General features: G+C 45.0%; 1 protein-coding gene across 2 annotated transcripts in view; it reads right to left on the bottom strand.

The window, feature by feature from the left end:
• Positions 1–5,177: 5,177 nt before the first annotated feature.
• LOC146359713 (solute carrier family 22 member 2-like) overlaps positions 5,178–15,696 on the bottom strand; it is a 43,860-nt gene continuing 33,341 nt past the window's right edge. For both annotated transcript variants that reach the window (XM_084831999.1, XM_084831993.1), the window contains 5 exons: positions 14,940–15,052; positions 13,084–13,298; positions 9,220–9,328; positions 6,920–7,032; positions 5,178–5,507 (listed from right to left, as the gene is read on the bottom strand). In XM_084831999.1, coding sequence (XP_084688125.1) covers positions 5,365–5,507; positions 6,920–7,032; positions 9,220–9,328; positions 13,084–13,298; positions 14,940–15,052 — 693 coding nt within the window. In that variant the 3' untranslated portion in view covers positions 5,178–5,364. The remainder of the gene's footprint in view (positions 5,508–6,919; positions 7,033–9,219; positions 9,329–13,083; positions 13,299–14,939; positions 15,053–15,696) is intronic.

Below are 15,696 nucleotides of genomic sequence, written 5' to 3'. Positions count from 1 at the left end.
GCGGAGGACAGGAAGGCCTGGCGTGCTATGGTCCATGGAGTCACGAAGAGTCGGACACAACTTAATGACTGAACAACAACAACAAACATTGGATCTGAATGTGGTGGAGTACAAAAAGAAAAAATACTGTAGAACTTGTATTGTGTTGTACAATACTGTACAGTACAGTATTGCAGTATTGTGCAATACTGTATTGTTTTGTATTGTATCCTTGTGGAAGCCCATTATGACAGAGTCTGAGATCTCATGTTCAAAATTAGTAATACATTAGTTTCTAGGAAAAGAAGTAGGGAAGTCAGTCTGATGAATTAGGGAGACTCTTGATTGGCAAACTGACAGAACAATGTTTTCAAGAGAAAAGCAGCAATATTACTAGTGAAGGACAAATACATACCTTGCATGATGAAATGTTGAATGCGGTTAGGAAAGCAAGAGGTGAAAGTGAATGGAAAGGCTTCCTTACAATGCTTTTGCATCAATCAAATGCACAGACAGTCCCTAAAGATAAGAGAAGCAATTGACATGCATTTGGCTATGCGCTGTATTCAGTACTTCAAGTACCGGTATTGTTTAGCATTTATGATTTAAACTTAGTATCTAGAAAAGGTTTTAATTTTAACTGTCTAGTTCTCCTCTTCTTAACGTTGGGCACTGTCTAATCAAAATTAAATGCATTTTAAGTGTCACTGATGTCAAAAGGGAGTTCAAGTAAACTCAGAGCAATGGGAATTGAGAATTCCCATTGTGCTTAATTTTAATTGGTTTGTGCCCTTAATTTAACCTTGTGAGTGCTTCATCTCGTGTGGGTGTGTATGTGTACATAAACACACACACCTCCACCTTGCATCTCATCCACCCACTTCAGGTATCTGATGATGTAAAAGCTGTTGTCTAAGCTCATGACAAATAATAAATCAGTTTGGTCCCCCAATACTTTGGGTGTCCTTGATTGATGAGGGTTACTTCATCTCTTGTGCAAGAGACTCTCTTGATTTTTTTTTTTGTTCTCTTGGGGATGGGACTGGGGTAGGGGGAGAAACAGATGTTTAAAAGTGCCTTTCTACTCACCAAAGCATAGCACATAATTTATAATTACAAAGAACATTGTGTCTCCAGACCAAATTGCCATAAATACAACAGGATCGGTGTTTCAACAGTAACTAGATATTTCCATCCCTTTGATGCGCACGCGTGCGCACGTGTGTGTGTGTGTGTAAGAAAGTTAATGAATGGAAGTGCTAAAAGGCATGTATGGGGCCTGTGCAGTGGAAGAGGAAGACGATACTGTATCCTTCAAAATGCCATCAAAGCTTACTGCATAGTTGTCATATTTATATCCCACATTCCTAACAAGAAGCTTGGAGCCAAAGTATATGTTATGTTATTCCCACTTTTAAAAATGCATATTTAAACTGCGCACTTGTATTTTGAAGAAAGTGCAGCTGACAAAAAAGCAGCAAATGGCAACTTCAGGAGCAAATAGCCAGGGGGAGCGGATTTTCAGCAGGAAACCAGTGTGGGCCCTTTTCCAGAATGGGGCCCCCACAGCTTCTTTTTCTTCAAAACAAAATGTTGGCAGTTTATTCTTGCAGGGGTGTGTGGAATCTGGCTGGCTGGGGGTGGGGGGTGAATCCAGCCCAGAAGGCCATACCCCTTCCTATGGCTGTACCCCCTTCCTCCCAACCACCAATTGTTGGGTGGTTTCCTGGCTGTTCTGCAGTTATTTCCCCATTGTAAAAGGTTGAAAAGCTTCTCCTGAAGCTTAGGTATTGGCAGTAAGAGCTTTAGGCTGGTATTTTTTTAAGAGTTTGGCGCCACCCTTTTGCCTTTGGCACTGCCCCCTTTATCTTCAACGCCACCCAGAACTAGAATGCCATCCCCAAAATGCGTCTCCAAAGTGGAATTTGGCCCTCAGGTTGTAAGAGGTTCCCCACCCCTCTCTAAGAGGACTTCTGTGTTCCAAACAGCAGATTCCAGGAGTTGGGAAAACAAAACTTGGCTCTCCTGGAACGCTTTGGAAACTTCCACCAACTTTTTACACATCTAACCAGGATCTCAAATGAGTAGTTGGCTGTGCACTGGCACAACAAATCCATACGTTCTTCACAAAAAGTAATCTCAGCTTGTAGGCATTACAGGTGAGCATTTTGGAGGGATAGCTCATGCTCATGTACATGGATGGGATGACTTCTTAATATATTCCTTTTGGACACATAGTTGGATTCCTTTTTACATGAAACACTTGTGGAGGGTCTTTTATTATACCACATGAGCAAAATAAGCTATGAGGTGATTTTAAGCTCTTCCTGTTTGTTGCATCTGTAGTTTGTTTTATGCAGACTTGACCTTGACTTTAAACTGTGAGACAGCTGGACATACTGCCAGAAGGAAAATCTATATGACAACCACATCATTGATAGCACTGAAGAATAGATGCTGCATCTCTCCTAAGGGAATTATTTGTAGCAGTGACATACAGTGTGTCTCTTTAAAAAGGATCAAAGCAAAATGTTCTACAGGAAGAATGATCTTTAACTTAAAAGTCCCTGTTTTGGACATATGTCTGAAAGGATGATTATACATTCTTCTTGAATGCTGCTGACCAATTGACAGTTGCTTCAAGTTACAGCCATATAAGCTTGACCACTTATCTACTGCATATGCCTGTTACGCATTTCAGTAGTAATGGAGGTAACTGAGCAGCGTTTGGAGGAGATGTACACCTGTAAGAACCAAGGGCATGCTGTTAATCAACTGTAATACTATTTCTCCAATTCAAAATAAATGCAAGCTGCCCCAAAAGGAAAAAGGGTTTTAACTGCCAATATTATAATCCCTCTATACAAATCCATGGTGCAATCACACTTGGAATAATGTGCATAGTTCTGGTTGCTGCTTCTCAAAAAGGAAATGGTACAGAAAAGCACAGTCAAAAACACCAACTCCTATGATGGGGGTTCTAGTTTAGAAAAAAGGTGAGTAAATGGCAGGGGGAACATGACAGAGGTTTATAAACGTATGCCTGGCATGGAGAGAAGATAGCTGCCCAATAATGGCAGCTATTTCTCCCTGTCCAACCCTCCGAATGCCCTTGGGAACAACACTATGTCATGAAGTTGTAGTAAGGCTTTTGGGGAGTGGGGTAAAAAAAGAAAAGAAAAACCCTCAGCCACCTCATATCTTAAGATGATCCCCCCCCCCCGCAGATTTTTAGAATATCCCCACCCCAAAAGTTACCAAATATCCACCCTTTTCATGGGGGATAAATGATGCTGTGAAAGTTGGGTGTGCGGGAGGAGGATATTCAGCCCAGCTTGAAGGTGGATAGATGGATAAAAGACTGTTAAAAATTTATCTCCACATGAATAAAGGATTAATTTCCCAGGACTGTCACTCAATTGTTTTATTATTTTACTTACAAGAGCATGTGCATAGAGCTTTTTGGCCCTAACAAAGGCCCCCAAAGTAATTTTCAAATGAAATGTGAAGTAACGAAACTTAAATCTAAGACCTCAAACTCAAAGCAGCAGAGTTAAAAACTTCAGTCATATATGGGAAAAGCAATCCTCTGGCCCCTAGACAGTGTCTGGGGGGCCATAGGATTGTTCGGTTTCCTGACTCCAAGGCCAGAGTCCTGTCAAGAAGACAGGGCTCTGACCTCAGAGACAGGGCTCCAACCTCGGAGCCAGGAAACTGCACTTTCCGCCTCTTTCCCCTCCTACTTGTAGCTGGCATAGAGAGGTAGCTGGCTACCTCTCCACGTTCAGAAAATGGAGCACAGAGATGGGGAAAAGGGCCATGGAGAAGCTGCGGTGGCTGCAATACACCGTTTCCTATGGCTTCCACAGCCTCCTTCCCTCTCACTCCAAGCTGCTGCTGCTAGATGACAAAATCACCTGTCTATCAGAAATGCAGGGTGGCTGGAGAGCAGAGGTGTCCTCCCGCCCTGCATTAGATCCTTAGCAGTTTGGAGGCTGAGAACTATCCACATAGGATTGTGCCCTAAACCATGTCTAGTGTAGGGGTGTATGGAAATCACCTTTCTGAGTCCGCTGGGGGGTCAGCAATCCGTTCCTTCCCCCAGAATTCTCCCTGGCCAGATCCGCTCCACAGCGAGTCCGCAGAGCCACTGGCCAGGTCCATCCGCTGCCGGACTGCCAGTCTTTGGATGCAAATGGCATCTGGCGTAGCGGACGCCATTTGCGTCCCTGCCTTTTGCCGTGATACGCTATGTAAAGATTCATGTAGCCTATCACGGCAAAGAGCAGGGATGCAAATGGCGTAGCGGATGCCGGATGCCATTTGCGTCCAAAGACCGGCAGTCTGGCAGCGGATGGACCTGGCCGGTGGCTCTGCGGACTCATAGCGGACGCCATTTGCCTTCCTGCTCTTTGCTGTGAGAGGCTATGTAAATCTTTACGTAGCCTATCATAGCAAAAGGCAGGGACACAAATGGCGTCCGCTACGCTGGACGCCATCTGCGTCCGAAGACAGGCAGCAGCGGACGGGACAGGCAGCAGCAGATGGATGGTGGCAGGTAGGATCTGGCCGGCACAGATTCCCCCAGGTGGCGGAGGTGAGTCTTTCATTCTGCTGCGGACTCCGAGGGAACTCATTGGAGTCCTTGGCGGAATTCTCCGCCATCCCTAGTCTAGTGTTGTGTTTACAAGAAAAAGTTGAGCTTGTCAAAGTGCTCCAAATTCCGTCCTGAAGTTTCATCTCATGTCCATATCAAATTGCGATCTTTGAGGGTTTTTTCTTTTCGCATGAAAATTCATGCATAAGCTCATGCTTATTTTTCCAAATGTACACATCAGTTGTGCACATCTTTGTAATACACGCATTCTTCTTCCATCGATTAAAGTGTGCTCGTTCACCTTTTTCAGAAGTACACATCTTTCCACGCGCATTTTCCAAATGTAAGCATGCTGTCGAACACTTTTTGTGTGTGTTCAAATCACATTGCAAGCTCAGGAATTTACATGACTGAAAATTGCATTCAAGTCCATGTTCGGTTCTGGAGGTGTGAATTGGAGAAATCCTGATCGAAAATTTACTGAAATAAATTTCTCATACATCTCTAGCTAGGTGGAATAAGATCTTATTTATGGCCCAACTAAAAGGCAGCAGGGACGGTGCTAGTCTCACCCCTTTAAAAGAATGTCACTTCATATGTTATATGCTAAATTTACCATAGTCCTTAGTTTAACAGAGGCACACATGGGTCAAAAATATATACTTATATTTTTGCATAATGATCTCTACAGTCACTTTCAGTTTTATCTGTGCCTTTCGTAGGCATGCCAATGAGCAAAGCTGGACTTTTTATAAAGAAAAGCTGAAAGCACACATTCCAAATAACATTTAAACTTGAATTTGGCTTATGTTAAGCTGGTTAGCATGGTGCTGCTGAAAGTTCTCTACATCTTCAATGGTCTCAGGCAAAGTTCTTCCCTTGGTCTCAGGCAGAAGTAGCACCGATACAGCAGCAATTAAGCCAACTGTAGCTGCCGATGAAATGCACAAAAGACAAAAGTTAGAACCCAACATATTACATGCCACTTTTTAAAACACACACACGCACTCTAAATCAGCCTTCCCCAACCTGGTGCCCTCTGGATGTGTTGAACTATAATTCTCATCATCTGCAGCCCACACGGCCATTGGTGCTGGCACACCACTGAACGCTACCTGCCATTAGTGCTGTCCTTTGGATTGGATGCTAAACTAGCATTAGCACAGAGTTCATCAGCTTCAGCATTTGCACGCCCTCCTAGGCAGAAATGGCAGTGCCACTATTATCCATGCTCTTTTAACACCCAGGTTAGATTACTGCTCTGTGTTACATGTGGGGCGTCTGTGAAGACTGTTCAGAAATTTTGAATTTGGAACATGGCAGCTAGATTCCCAACTGGCATATGCCAGCCTTGACATATTTCATCCATCTTAATATATGTAGCTTCATTACTTACCAGCAAGTTTCTGGGCATCATTCAAGGTGCTGGTTTTTAGCTTTACAGCCCTAACCAGCTTATGACCTGGGTACTAGTTCTTGCCTTTGAACATGCCCAAAATTTAAAATTTCCTTCAGATGCCCTCCTCTCTGGATGACCGTGTCTTCAAAAGGCTAGGCAAATGGCAAACTTTGCAGCGGTGGCACCCTGTTTGTTGTAATCCTCCCGGTCAGATGTATAAGGCACTAATACTATTACCTTTTAGCTTTCAGATTAAGACTCTCTCTGGTGTGTGTAATTCTCCAAGGCCTTTAGTGGATTATTTCTGCTGCTTTTATCTGGTTTTTTAAAAATTGTTTTAATCTATTGAGGCTGCTGCTTATGTTGATCTTATTTGCATATCTTAATTGTTTCAACTGATGAATTTTCATTGCAAGCCACTTTAGATATTTTTAAGCTAGAAAGGTGGCATGTAATAAATAAAATAAAATAAATAATTTCAGCTGTAGTCCTCTGGTCCCTGGGAAGGTGTCCCACCAGGGGCCATAGGATTCATTGGATCCTATGGCCCCTGCCGAATAGGAGCTTCCACAGCTGTTCCTTTCTGATGCTGTGGAGAGGTAAAAGGATGTGTGGCGGGGGCAGGAGATCCACAGCTCTCCTGCCCCCAGACATGATCCCAAACTGGCTGATAATCTACACCAGCCGTAGGGCTGATCATTGGTAGATCATTGGTTTCAATGGGAGGGAATTTGTTAAAAACAAAAAGAAGGGGGGAAATAGCCCTGGGGAGGAGAGAGAAAGCAGAAATGCAACTCCCCCTGCTCTTTTGCCCTGCTGAGCTAATGCTGGCAGAGCTTTAGACTGATGAGAGGCTTCGACGTCAGCACTCGCTGCAATGGTAGGTAAGATCGCCCTGTTCAGCATCAATACCATCCAGCAACCCATAGTAGAATATTACTTACTAAACACTATAAGAGGTAGCTGGTCCCAGACCTCTGCCAGCCTATAAACAATAAATGGGGATATTATTCCACCCAAGTCACACAAGGTGGAACAGACCATCACACCAAGGTTTCTGGTTAAAAAGAAGGAAGGTATAGGGAGACATTAAAAAATGGTTAATTTAGACGGCAAATCTTGCAAATAGTTTGTAACAACTTCTCAGTATCAACGTCAGTGACAACTTCTCCCTAACATACTCTCACCATTTTTCAGACCAGCTAGGAGAAGTAGTCTTTCCACGCTTACCACTCATTTACAGGTAGACAGGAGAAGAGGAGTGGAGGAAATAAACATCTCCCCTAACCTTTAATCTTACGTGGTGCAACCAGCCCTTCATGCAAAGACAGGGTTGTTTCTGGATAAATTTCCACCATTCTGAGCATGGGGAGTGCCAGATGCCCTCATGCAGTGAGAAGTCCAAGGCTTCCAGCATGACACGTTTCCATTCCTTTTGAGTAAGAGCTCAGGACTTTGGTGGTGTCTTTATAACAGGCATGGTCACTTGTGGTCCTCCAGATGTTGAGGCCTACAACTCCCATCAGCCCTAGTCAGCATAATTAATGGTGAGAGACCATGGGAGTTGTGGCCCTCCAGATGTTTTGGCCTACAAGTGGCCCGCTACTGCTTTGTGATATCTGTTTTAAATGTACAATAGCAGAGTATGGTGGAAGCAAAGAGGCTGCAGGCAGCACAGCCATTGATGTTGCCTGAGAGCCTTCGGTGCAACCACATGGACCCCCACAGTCTCCCCTCAACTTGTTTCCGGTCCAATGTACTCCAGCTAAAATTCTCTGCCCTTCCTGACTCTGTTTCCCAGTTCAGAACTGCTACTGCCTAGAGGCTTTCTACTTTCTATCATTCTCCTTTTTCTGATGAGTATCACATTCCCAAGCTTGGAGAGAGAGAGAGAGAGAGAGAGAGAATACACAGGATATTAAGGACCATTAACACCCTGTCCTTATACCACAAATCTCTCATCATATTTGTCAGAAACATGAGCATTTGAGACAGCCAAACCCCAAACAATGCACATTGGGAGGGTTGGTTTTTTTTAACTCTAGTGATAGGAAATCTGGTAAAAATGTTTTAGAATCCCAGTAACTGGGAAGACGAACCATTGTAATATGGGGAATTATTTGTGTCAGCCTTCTGCAACCCGGTACCCTCAAGATGTGTGGGACTACAAATACTGTCATCCTCATCCAGCATAGCCAATGGCCAGATTTGATGGGAGGTATAGACCAAAACATCTGGAGGGCATTATATTGGGGGAAATTATGTGATTTTCAGCAAGTTAACATTTGGGGAGTTCACTTCTGCTGTATCTGAACTGGAATACATTTTCAATTTTGTCACTCAAAATTCTGTTGCACTGGGAAAAATCATACGAACCCCCACCCTTAAACTGTGTACTCTTCATAGCTTAGATAAACAAGTACATTACTTCACCAAAGAAAACTGAAATCCTACACAACACACTTACCTGGAAGAAAGTCTCACTGAACTCAGTGGGACATACATCTGAGTAGACATGCATAGGATTATGCTGTAAACAACCAAACTACTTCTGGTGTAAAAAGTGAAAGTTGATAAACAAGCATTGAGAGAATAAACAAATGTTTAACTAGTAACAAGCAGAAGCATATCATTCCATCAAAGAAGGCCGTTATACTCCCTTTTTAAATGCACATTTTACATGTATAATTTTCTAAAGTAAAACATCTTCCCCAAGAAGGGCTGAAATTTGCTTTTTTTTAAATGACTTTTTCAGATGAAGTGACTCAGGAGTACTAAGACACTTTCCAACAACTCTCCCCTCCACAGTTTGATGCCTCTTTTCCTGTTTGCAATTTCCCTTACTTACCTCCTGGACTAATTGTAAGTCTGTGACCCAGGAGCGTTTCTAATGAACTGCTCTTTGTATAGCTTTTTGTATGCACTTGTATCTCAGCTATTATCAATATGATTATTATTATCAGTTGACAGCCTAAATGGAAAGGGCAAGTCAACAGAATGACTTCCCTCGAAATCAACCAGATGCTTTTAGTACTAAATGGGCAATTAATGGGGAGCAGGTCCTTTCCAAGCAGCTCGTTGCTCCGTGGGGGGGGGGGAGAATGAATATAATTTCCATCTCCCTGAATTGGCAATGTTACACCTGTAAATCTGTGATAACTGAATTGTGTAATCATAGATATAAACATTAAGCAACTTCAAAAGTCACCTTCCCTTTAAAGATAAGGGCACGGTGGGCACCTACCTGAGAAATGTTGGGTACAATTCAGCATTGACAAAGCAAACCATTTCAAAAGCCATTGTGATTCCCAATCTGCCCAGGCAAGCTGCAGTAACCTTTAGCCACTGCATATCTGGAAAGTAAACAATAATACATAATTTCCCAAATAGCTGATTGCAGAAAAATTATTGATACTGGTGACATAATGAATTATAGTTTTTCAGGGAACTGGGGGTAAATACACTTCCCACTTCTGAGCAGTAGGGAGCCCCAAGGACAGCATTAACATTTTGATGGTACAGTATTTTATTTTGATTGGATGAGAGTACATTGGAGACTTGTGGCGTCTTGGTAACATTGGCTTTACTTACAAATATATAAGCAGAACATATTGGAAGCAAATAGGCACTCTCAAGATGCTACATGTCCCATCAATTCACAGCTCCAAAAATGCATTCTGTCTGTCAAATGCTTTTAGCAGTTTTTAGACTCAGATGGTGCTCTCATTCCAAAGGCTGGAGAGCCAGTGTCAGCCATCAAGACACCATCTCCTGTCAATGAGCCCAATCAATGAAACATCAGCTGAACATCCTGAACTATTAGCAAGCAAACCACTTTACAACAGGTCAGTAGCCATTACGGATACATAGATCAGTCTATTTCTGGTCAGTGTCACTTTCTCATGTGTTCAACTTCATTCATATATTCGCCCCTTCCAACTCACTTCCAAATTAATCTATGATTTAGAAGAAAAAAAGCACTCAATTTTGCATTTAAATACATATTTTCAACATATTTTCTCACAAAATAAGTATTTTGAAATGCATTTTGATTCTTTTTTGAGCTGAGAACTGCAAAATCCAAAGGATAATCACATTCTGATCCGCATGTTAGTCCAGGAGGTGTTGCTCAGGTCAGTTGGTATCTGAATTCACAACAATCAAATCCCTCAAGCATATCAAGCACCTATAACCATTACTGCCCATAATGCTCACACAACTGTCTATTATCAAACAAGTTTGCATATTTTTTGTTGTGCTTGCCTGGTGGTGAAACCTTTTGGCTTGTACATTATGGCACGTCAAGTGATTTCTACTCTCCCGTGCATTATAGCAGAAGATCTCGGGTGCACTTTTTGGATCATAATCTGTTTTACTGTATCTGCTGTGCAAAAGCCAAGAACTATGCCCCAGGACCCTCTGCAAGGCTGCAGGGAATCCAAGAGCACACTTCTTAGAACGTGCATGACAACTGCCAGCGTGCACCCCGAAATGTGAGAGCTCTACCACAGCATCCTTTATGGCACCGTAAGAAATCCCAAGGCACTTTCTGAATCACAAGTGCATCCACTTCCATTGGCCAGTTACTATCAGCTTAAATGTAGTACCCCAAGTGACTGCTTGGAATGGACAGATGTATCCTAAAGCAGAGGGAGAATGGGAGAGAGACAGAACTTAAGGAGGTCTCCTCCATTCTACTGCAGAAATGATGTATGCAGCTGCCATTCTGCAGATAAGGAATCTTCATCTTGAAGTGTTTCTCCTCGACTGCCCTGGATCAGGGTAATTAAAATGTATATCAGTGGTGGGGAACCTCTGGCCTGTAAAGGTTCCCAATCTGGACCCGGAGGCTTGAGCTCCCTCTGTGGGCCCCACCCAGTCCCCTCCCCAAGCCCTATTCCCTGGCCTGGAGGCTACCAGGGGCTTGGGGAGGAGTTGAGCAGGGGAATCCCCTTGTTATCTCCAGTCACAGTTAAGAGATAACATGGGGATTTCCTTTACTTCCTTGGGAGGGGAAGTGGTGCACTAAGTGCTTCTCCCGTCATCCCCAGTGGGGAAAGGTGCTTCCCCTGCCCAGGCGGCAGATGGAGAAAGCTGCTTTTCCCAACTCCAGCCAAGTCCCTTTTCCATTCTTAGAGAGCCACAGAGAAGGCAAAATGGCCAGCGGGCGGGTATATGATGGCAGTGGGCATGGCCATGGCCGCTGATGTTATCCAGTCTGCAGAGAGCCTCAAACTATTTCCATGCCCCAATGTACATTAATGGAAACTATTAGGGTTGCCACCTATGCATCGCTGAAGAAGAGGAAATGCATCACCAAAAGGAGCTGCCCCTTTTCAGCATGCAACTCCTTTGCCGAGGGAACTGCACTGGCTGCCTAACCACTACTGGGCCAGGTTTGAGGTTTTGGTACTAGTATATAAAGCCGTAAACAACTTGGGGCCAGGATACCTGAGAGAGAGCCTTCTCCCTTATCAACCTGCCTGGTCACTGAGGTCACCAGAATGCTCCTGGTGGTTCCACTGAAGTCCACCTGGAGAAGAGCCTCAGTGTGGTGGCCCCCTTCCTGTAGAACTCCCTGCTTCTGGAGATCAGGCAGGCGCCAATACTGTGTTGTTTCCAGCACCTCTTGAAAACAGCTCTATTCCAGGAAGCCTTCCTTGACTGACCAGCCATCGTTTTCATTGGTACTCTGTTTTTAAAAATAATAATTTCAATATGGTGTTTTATTTCTTTTATCTTTTTATCGTTGCATCTTTTATTGTTTACCGCTTCAGAATCTGTTTAGATATGAAGTGGTATATAAATGCTGTGATTCCTGCATTGAGCAGGGGGTTGGACTCGATGGTCTTGTAGGCCCTTTCCAACCCTACGATTCTATGATTCTAGGATATAGATTTACATATACTAATTTATATATATGGAAGCACATATAGAAATAATTACTACTGTTTAGATAGAAATACAATACATCTCACAGCATGAGGGGAATGCTGTGACCAGGTGACTCGTGTGCCTGCTCAGTCTGCTGTCCTGGTGCCTTTGCTGGCTCCAGGCTTTTGAGGGCCCTTGGCCAAGGCATCCTCAGTGGGCCCTGTATTGGCCCCAGGCCTGTAGTTTTAGAGGGGCTTAGAGATCCATAATGCTCTCTGACTTTAGTCCATCGGCTGCAGTGTTCCTGCTTGAGGGCCTCTTGGCTGGTAAGATGAGTCAAAGGTCAATATCGCCACCTCAGCACATTCCATGCTAACAAGCGCTGGTCATATCAGGGCCTAGGATGCGCTTGAGAAGGGAGGCTATGTTCGTGCTGAGCTACAGGTGTCCGTGCTGGGAAAGTTCTGATTGTTTTCCTTCTGAACAAGCACTGTTAGGCTATGCTGGGAAAGCTGCAGATGAACAGTAATTAACGCTTGCTGCTGTCATGCTGCCTCACTGCTGACATGTAAGACCCATTGTACCCCTTGGCTCTGGGTTCAGAGAAGCTGTCTGATCCAACCTTTGGGTATGCCTGTGTGCTGTAAGTACTCAATAAAGTCTCCTTGTAAGCAAACCTGGATCTGGCTTATAATTATCTCGGCACCTCCAAACCTTAGCAGCCCACGGCCAGGGCATATGGCCCCCTCCCTCTGTGAGTCTGCTTTCTCACTGCCATTGTCACCAGCTGCTCTTGCTCCTTATCCTCTTTGTCATCATTACTACCACTTGCTTGCTTGACAGGCAGAGAGCCAGTGAGCAAGGAGGCAGGGGCCTCTCCTGCTCCTCCATTTCACCACCACTGTTGTCTGGACCAGAGTGAGAGGCAGACGAACAAGCAGGTTGCAACAGGGAGGGGAAGGAGGAGCAAGTCCAGGGGGCTGTTGTCAGTGGGCCCCTGCTGGGGTGTCAACCCTCAGCAGGTGTCCAACCAGGCCTACCCTTGATGGCAGCCCGGCCTGGTGCTAACTATTATGGGCAACTTCAAGCCCCCCCCCCCTCTTCTTATGGTTCTTTATCTTTACAACAGACTTGGAGCAGACAGCCTTTCAAATAGGAGATTGTCCTCTGACAGCTCTTCACATAGAGAACTGTCCTCTGTAAAGTAGGACATATGGCCACCTGAACAACTTGCCTTCTGGGGTGAAAGCTGCAACAAGGCAAGCAATTCCTCCTAGCAGATTTGCTGCGGCCCAGGGATAGCGCCGGCCCACTCGCTCTATTGTCAATATGAGGATGATGGCTGCTGGAAATTCAACAAGGCCAGAGTAGAAAAAATCCAGGTAAACATTGCCTGCAGAAATTCCTAGGTACATGATGAGTCCTTGGTACATTACAGCACTTGTGAACCTAGAAAAACGACTGTGGTTAATTGTGAAAAGATTTGTCAGCCTGAAAGAACACTAACCATTTTTCCCAAGAAATTCCTGCTCAAAATATGTCACTTCAGTTCCAAATTGTATTAGCAACCTGTCAAGTAGTAGATACATGATAATGTTTTGTTTAGAGTAAGTTTTCTCCCTTGTAATGTTTCTGAGTGCGTCTTTATTCTTTTTGGTGCCGACAAAAAGTAAGGAGCATCTTTCCTGTGTTATTTTTATAGGGACCACTTCATATAAAATCTCTCTCTCTCTCTCTCTCACACACACACACACACACACACACACACACTGACACACGCTGTTTCTTTTCTTGATCCAGGAATGTTGTGTCACACAGAGATGACCAGCATGTGGGTAGATTCAGAGAAGTGACTGAACAATGTGGGATTGATGGGAGAGGGTTAGGGAGGGGACTTGATAGGAGAGGTAGGAGAGGGACAAGTATTTTAGGATACTTCAGGGGGCTTTAGTGGCACAACCCTAAGGCCTCCACCAGGGCCAGCCCTCCCATGAAGCGGGGTGAAGCCCTCACCACAGATGAATAACATACAGTATGCCTATGTACACCAGCTGCTGGGGAACATGGGCAGGGGGCTGCTGATGCACTTGTGTCCTGCTTGTGGGTTCCCAGTCAACAGCTGGTTGGCCACTGTCTGATCCAGCAGGGCTCTTCTTATGTTCTTACCAGGAGCTGTCCCCTGCAGCTGCCACCACACAGGTGCTGCCAGGTGGGTGGGTGTTCCAGAGAGCCCCAGTGGCCACTCTCTCACTGTGGCATTGCCACAGCAGGAGAGCAGAGCCAATGGGGCTCTCTGGAGCTGCTGCCTGGCCCAGTGGGACAACAGCGGATGCTCCGGAGAACCCTGATGGGCCTGTTCTCCTGCTGCAGCAAATGCCAAAGGAGGAGAGAAAGCAGCAGAGGTCTCCAGAGCAGCCACCCACCCTCTGGTCTCTCTGAAGGGCTGCATTGGCCGTAAAAAGCCAGTGTTGTGGCTCAGACTGGCCCAAATACGTGGCTCTGAGGGGTCCTGCCTTAAAGCCAGGCATTGTGGGAGGGGGTGTCCTTGGAGACTGCCTGTATCACACCTGATCTCCAGGGAACCCTCTCCCACAATGCCTGGTGCTGAGGAAGGACCCCCCAGAGGTAGGCCTTTGGGCCTTGCCATCTCTCTGCAGTGGAAACAGCAGCATCAATCATAGCAATCGGGAGGTAGGTGGGAGATGTGGGGTTGGGGAGTGAGGGGAGATGCACGATGTGGTGAGGGGGAGGGGAGACATCATGTGCGGCATGTGGGGGGGGCTGGGGGAGACACATGGCAGGATGGTGGTGGGGTGAGGCGGGGTGTGGTTGAGGAGGCAGGGACGTGTGTGTGCTCTTCCACCTCAGGTGCAGGAGAGATTGCACCAGCCCAGCTCCTTTGCCTCAAGATCAACGAGTGCACTTTGTAAAATCCAAAGAATTGGGTTAAATAGGGGGACATTTTGAGAGATAAGTGCACCACATGCTTGGTAGTATAAAATAGATCACTTATCCCGAGACAGAATAGTCTGATATGAAGGTTGTACACATGGCAGGGAATTAATGAGACTGAAATAAAAGGCCTCTTACCAGTTATACATCAAAATAAATGTGTATTTTCTCATCTGTGATGTCCTCACAAGATCCATCAGTGAAGGGATTTGTTTTGGATCCTCTTTATTTTCTTCTTCAAGGTCAATATTCTATAAGACAATTGTTGCAAAATTAATCAAGAGCAAAGGACATGGGTTATTTTACAGTATGGTAAGCAGATGTGAATTTGACATTTACTCAAATATATTTTGGCTCAATAAATTCTACCAGCAGCATTTGCTCCCACTGTTCCTGGGATCAATGTCTCCAATTATCATCATTTTTGTCCCTCGATCCTGCCCGTGCACAAGGAACTCTGGGAGTGGTAGTTCCCAAGAAAACATGTCCGATAGGGAAGAACAAATCTCTCACTCATACAACAAGTCCTGGTTTAACTGTAGAAGCACACGCTCTTTGTACTAGGTGAAGGGCCTGAGTCAGCAATTCACTGCTCAGAATGTGTCATTCCTCATCATCACCTTCTTGCCAGGACAACCGTGGAACCTGAGGAGACTTCAGAAGAGGAAGAGGATCCTGTTGCTGATCCTAGTAGTTGTGAGAGAGGAGAAGTCAAAGAATGCTGATAGCCTTTCTGAGTCCACCACCACAGGCACTGGCCCACCTGAGGAGGCTATGGCACAGAAGGAACCTAAGCACTTGGACTGAACCAGTTCCCCTGCTTCAGGGCCACCAGGTTTACCCCAGGAACCCAGGAACAAAGGCGCCAGTGGGTCTGCACAGACGCTTAGAGCCA

The sequence above is a fragment of the Heloderma suspectum genome, chromosome 1, assembly GCF_057233095.1.
Source record: "Heloderma suspectum isolate Gila_16-S chromosome 1, 16-S_ref, whole genome shotgun sequence".
Classification (NCBI taxonomy): domain Eukaryota; kingdom Metazoa; phylum Chordata; class Lepidosauria; order Squamata; family Helodermatidae; genus Heloderma; species Heloderma suspectum.
Note: the sequence above shows the minus strand (reverse complement) of the source record. Positions and strands in the feature narration are given on the sequence as shown.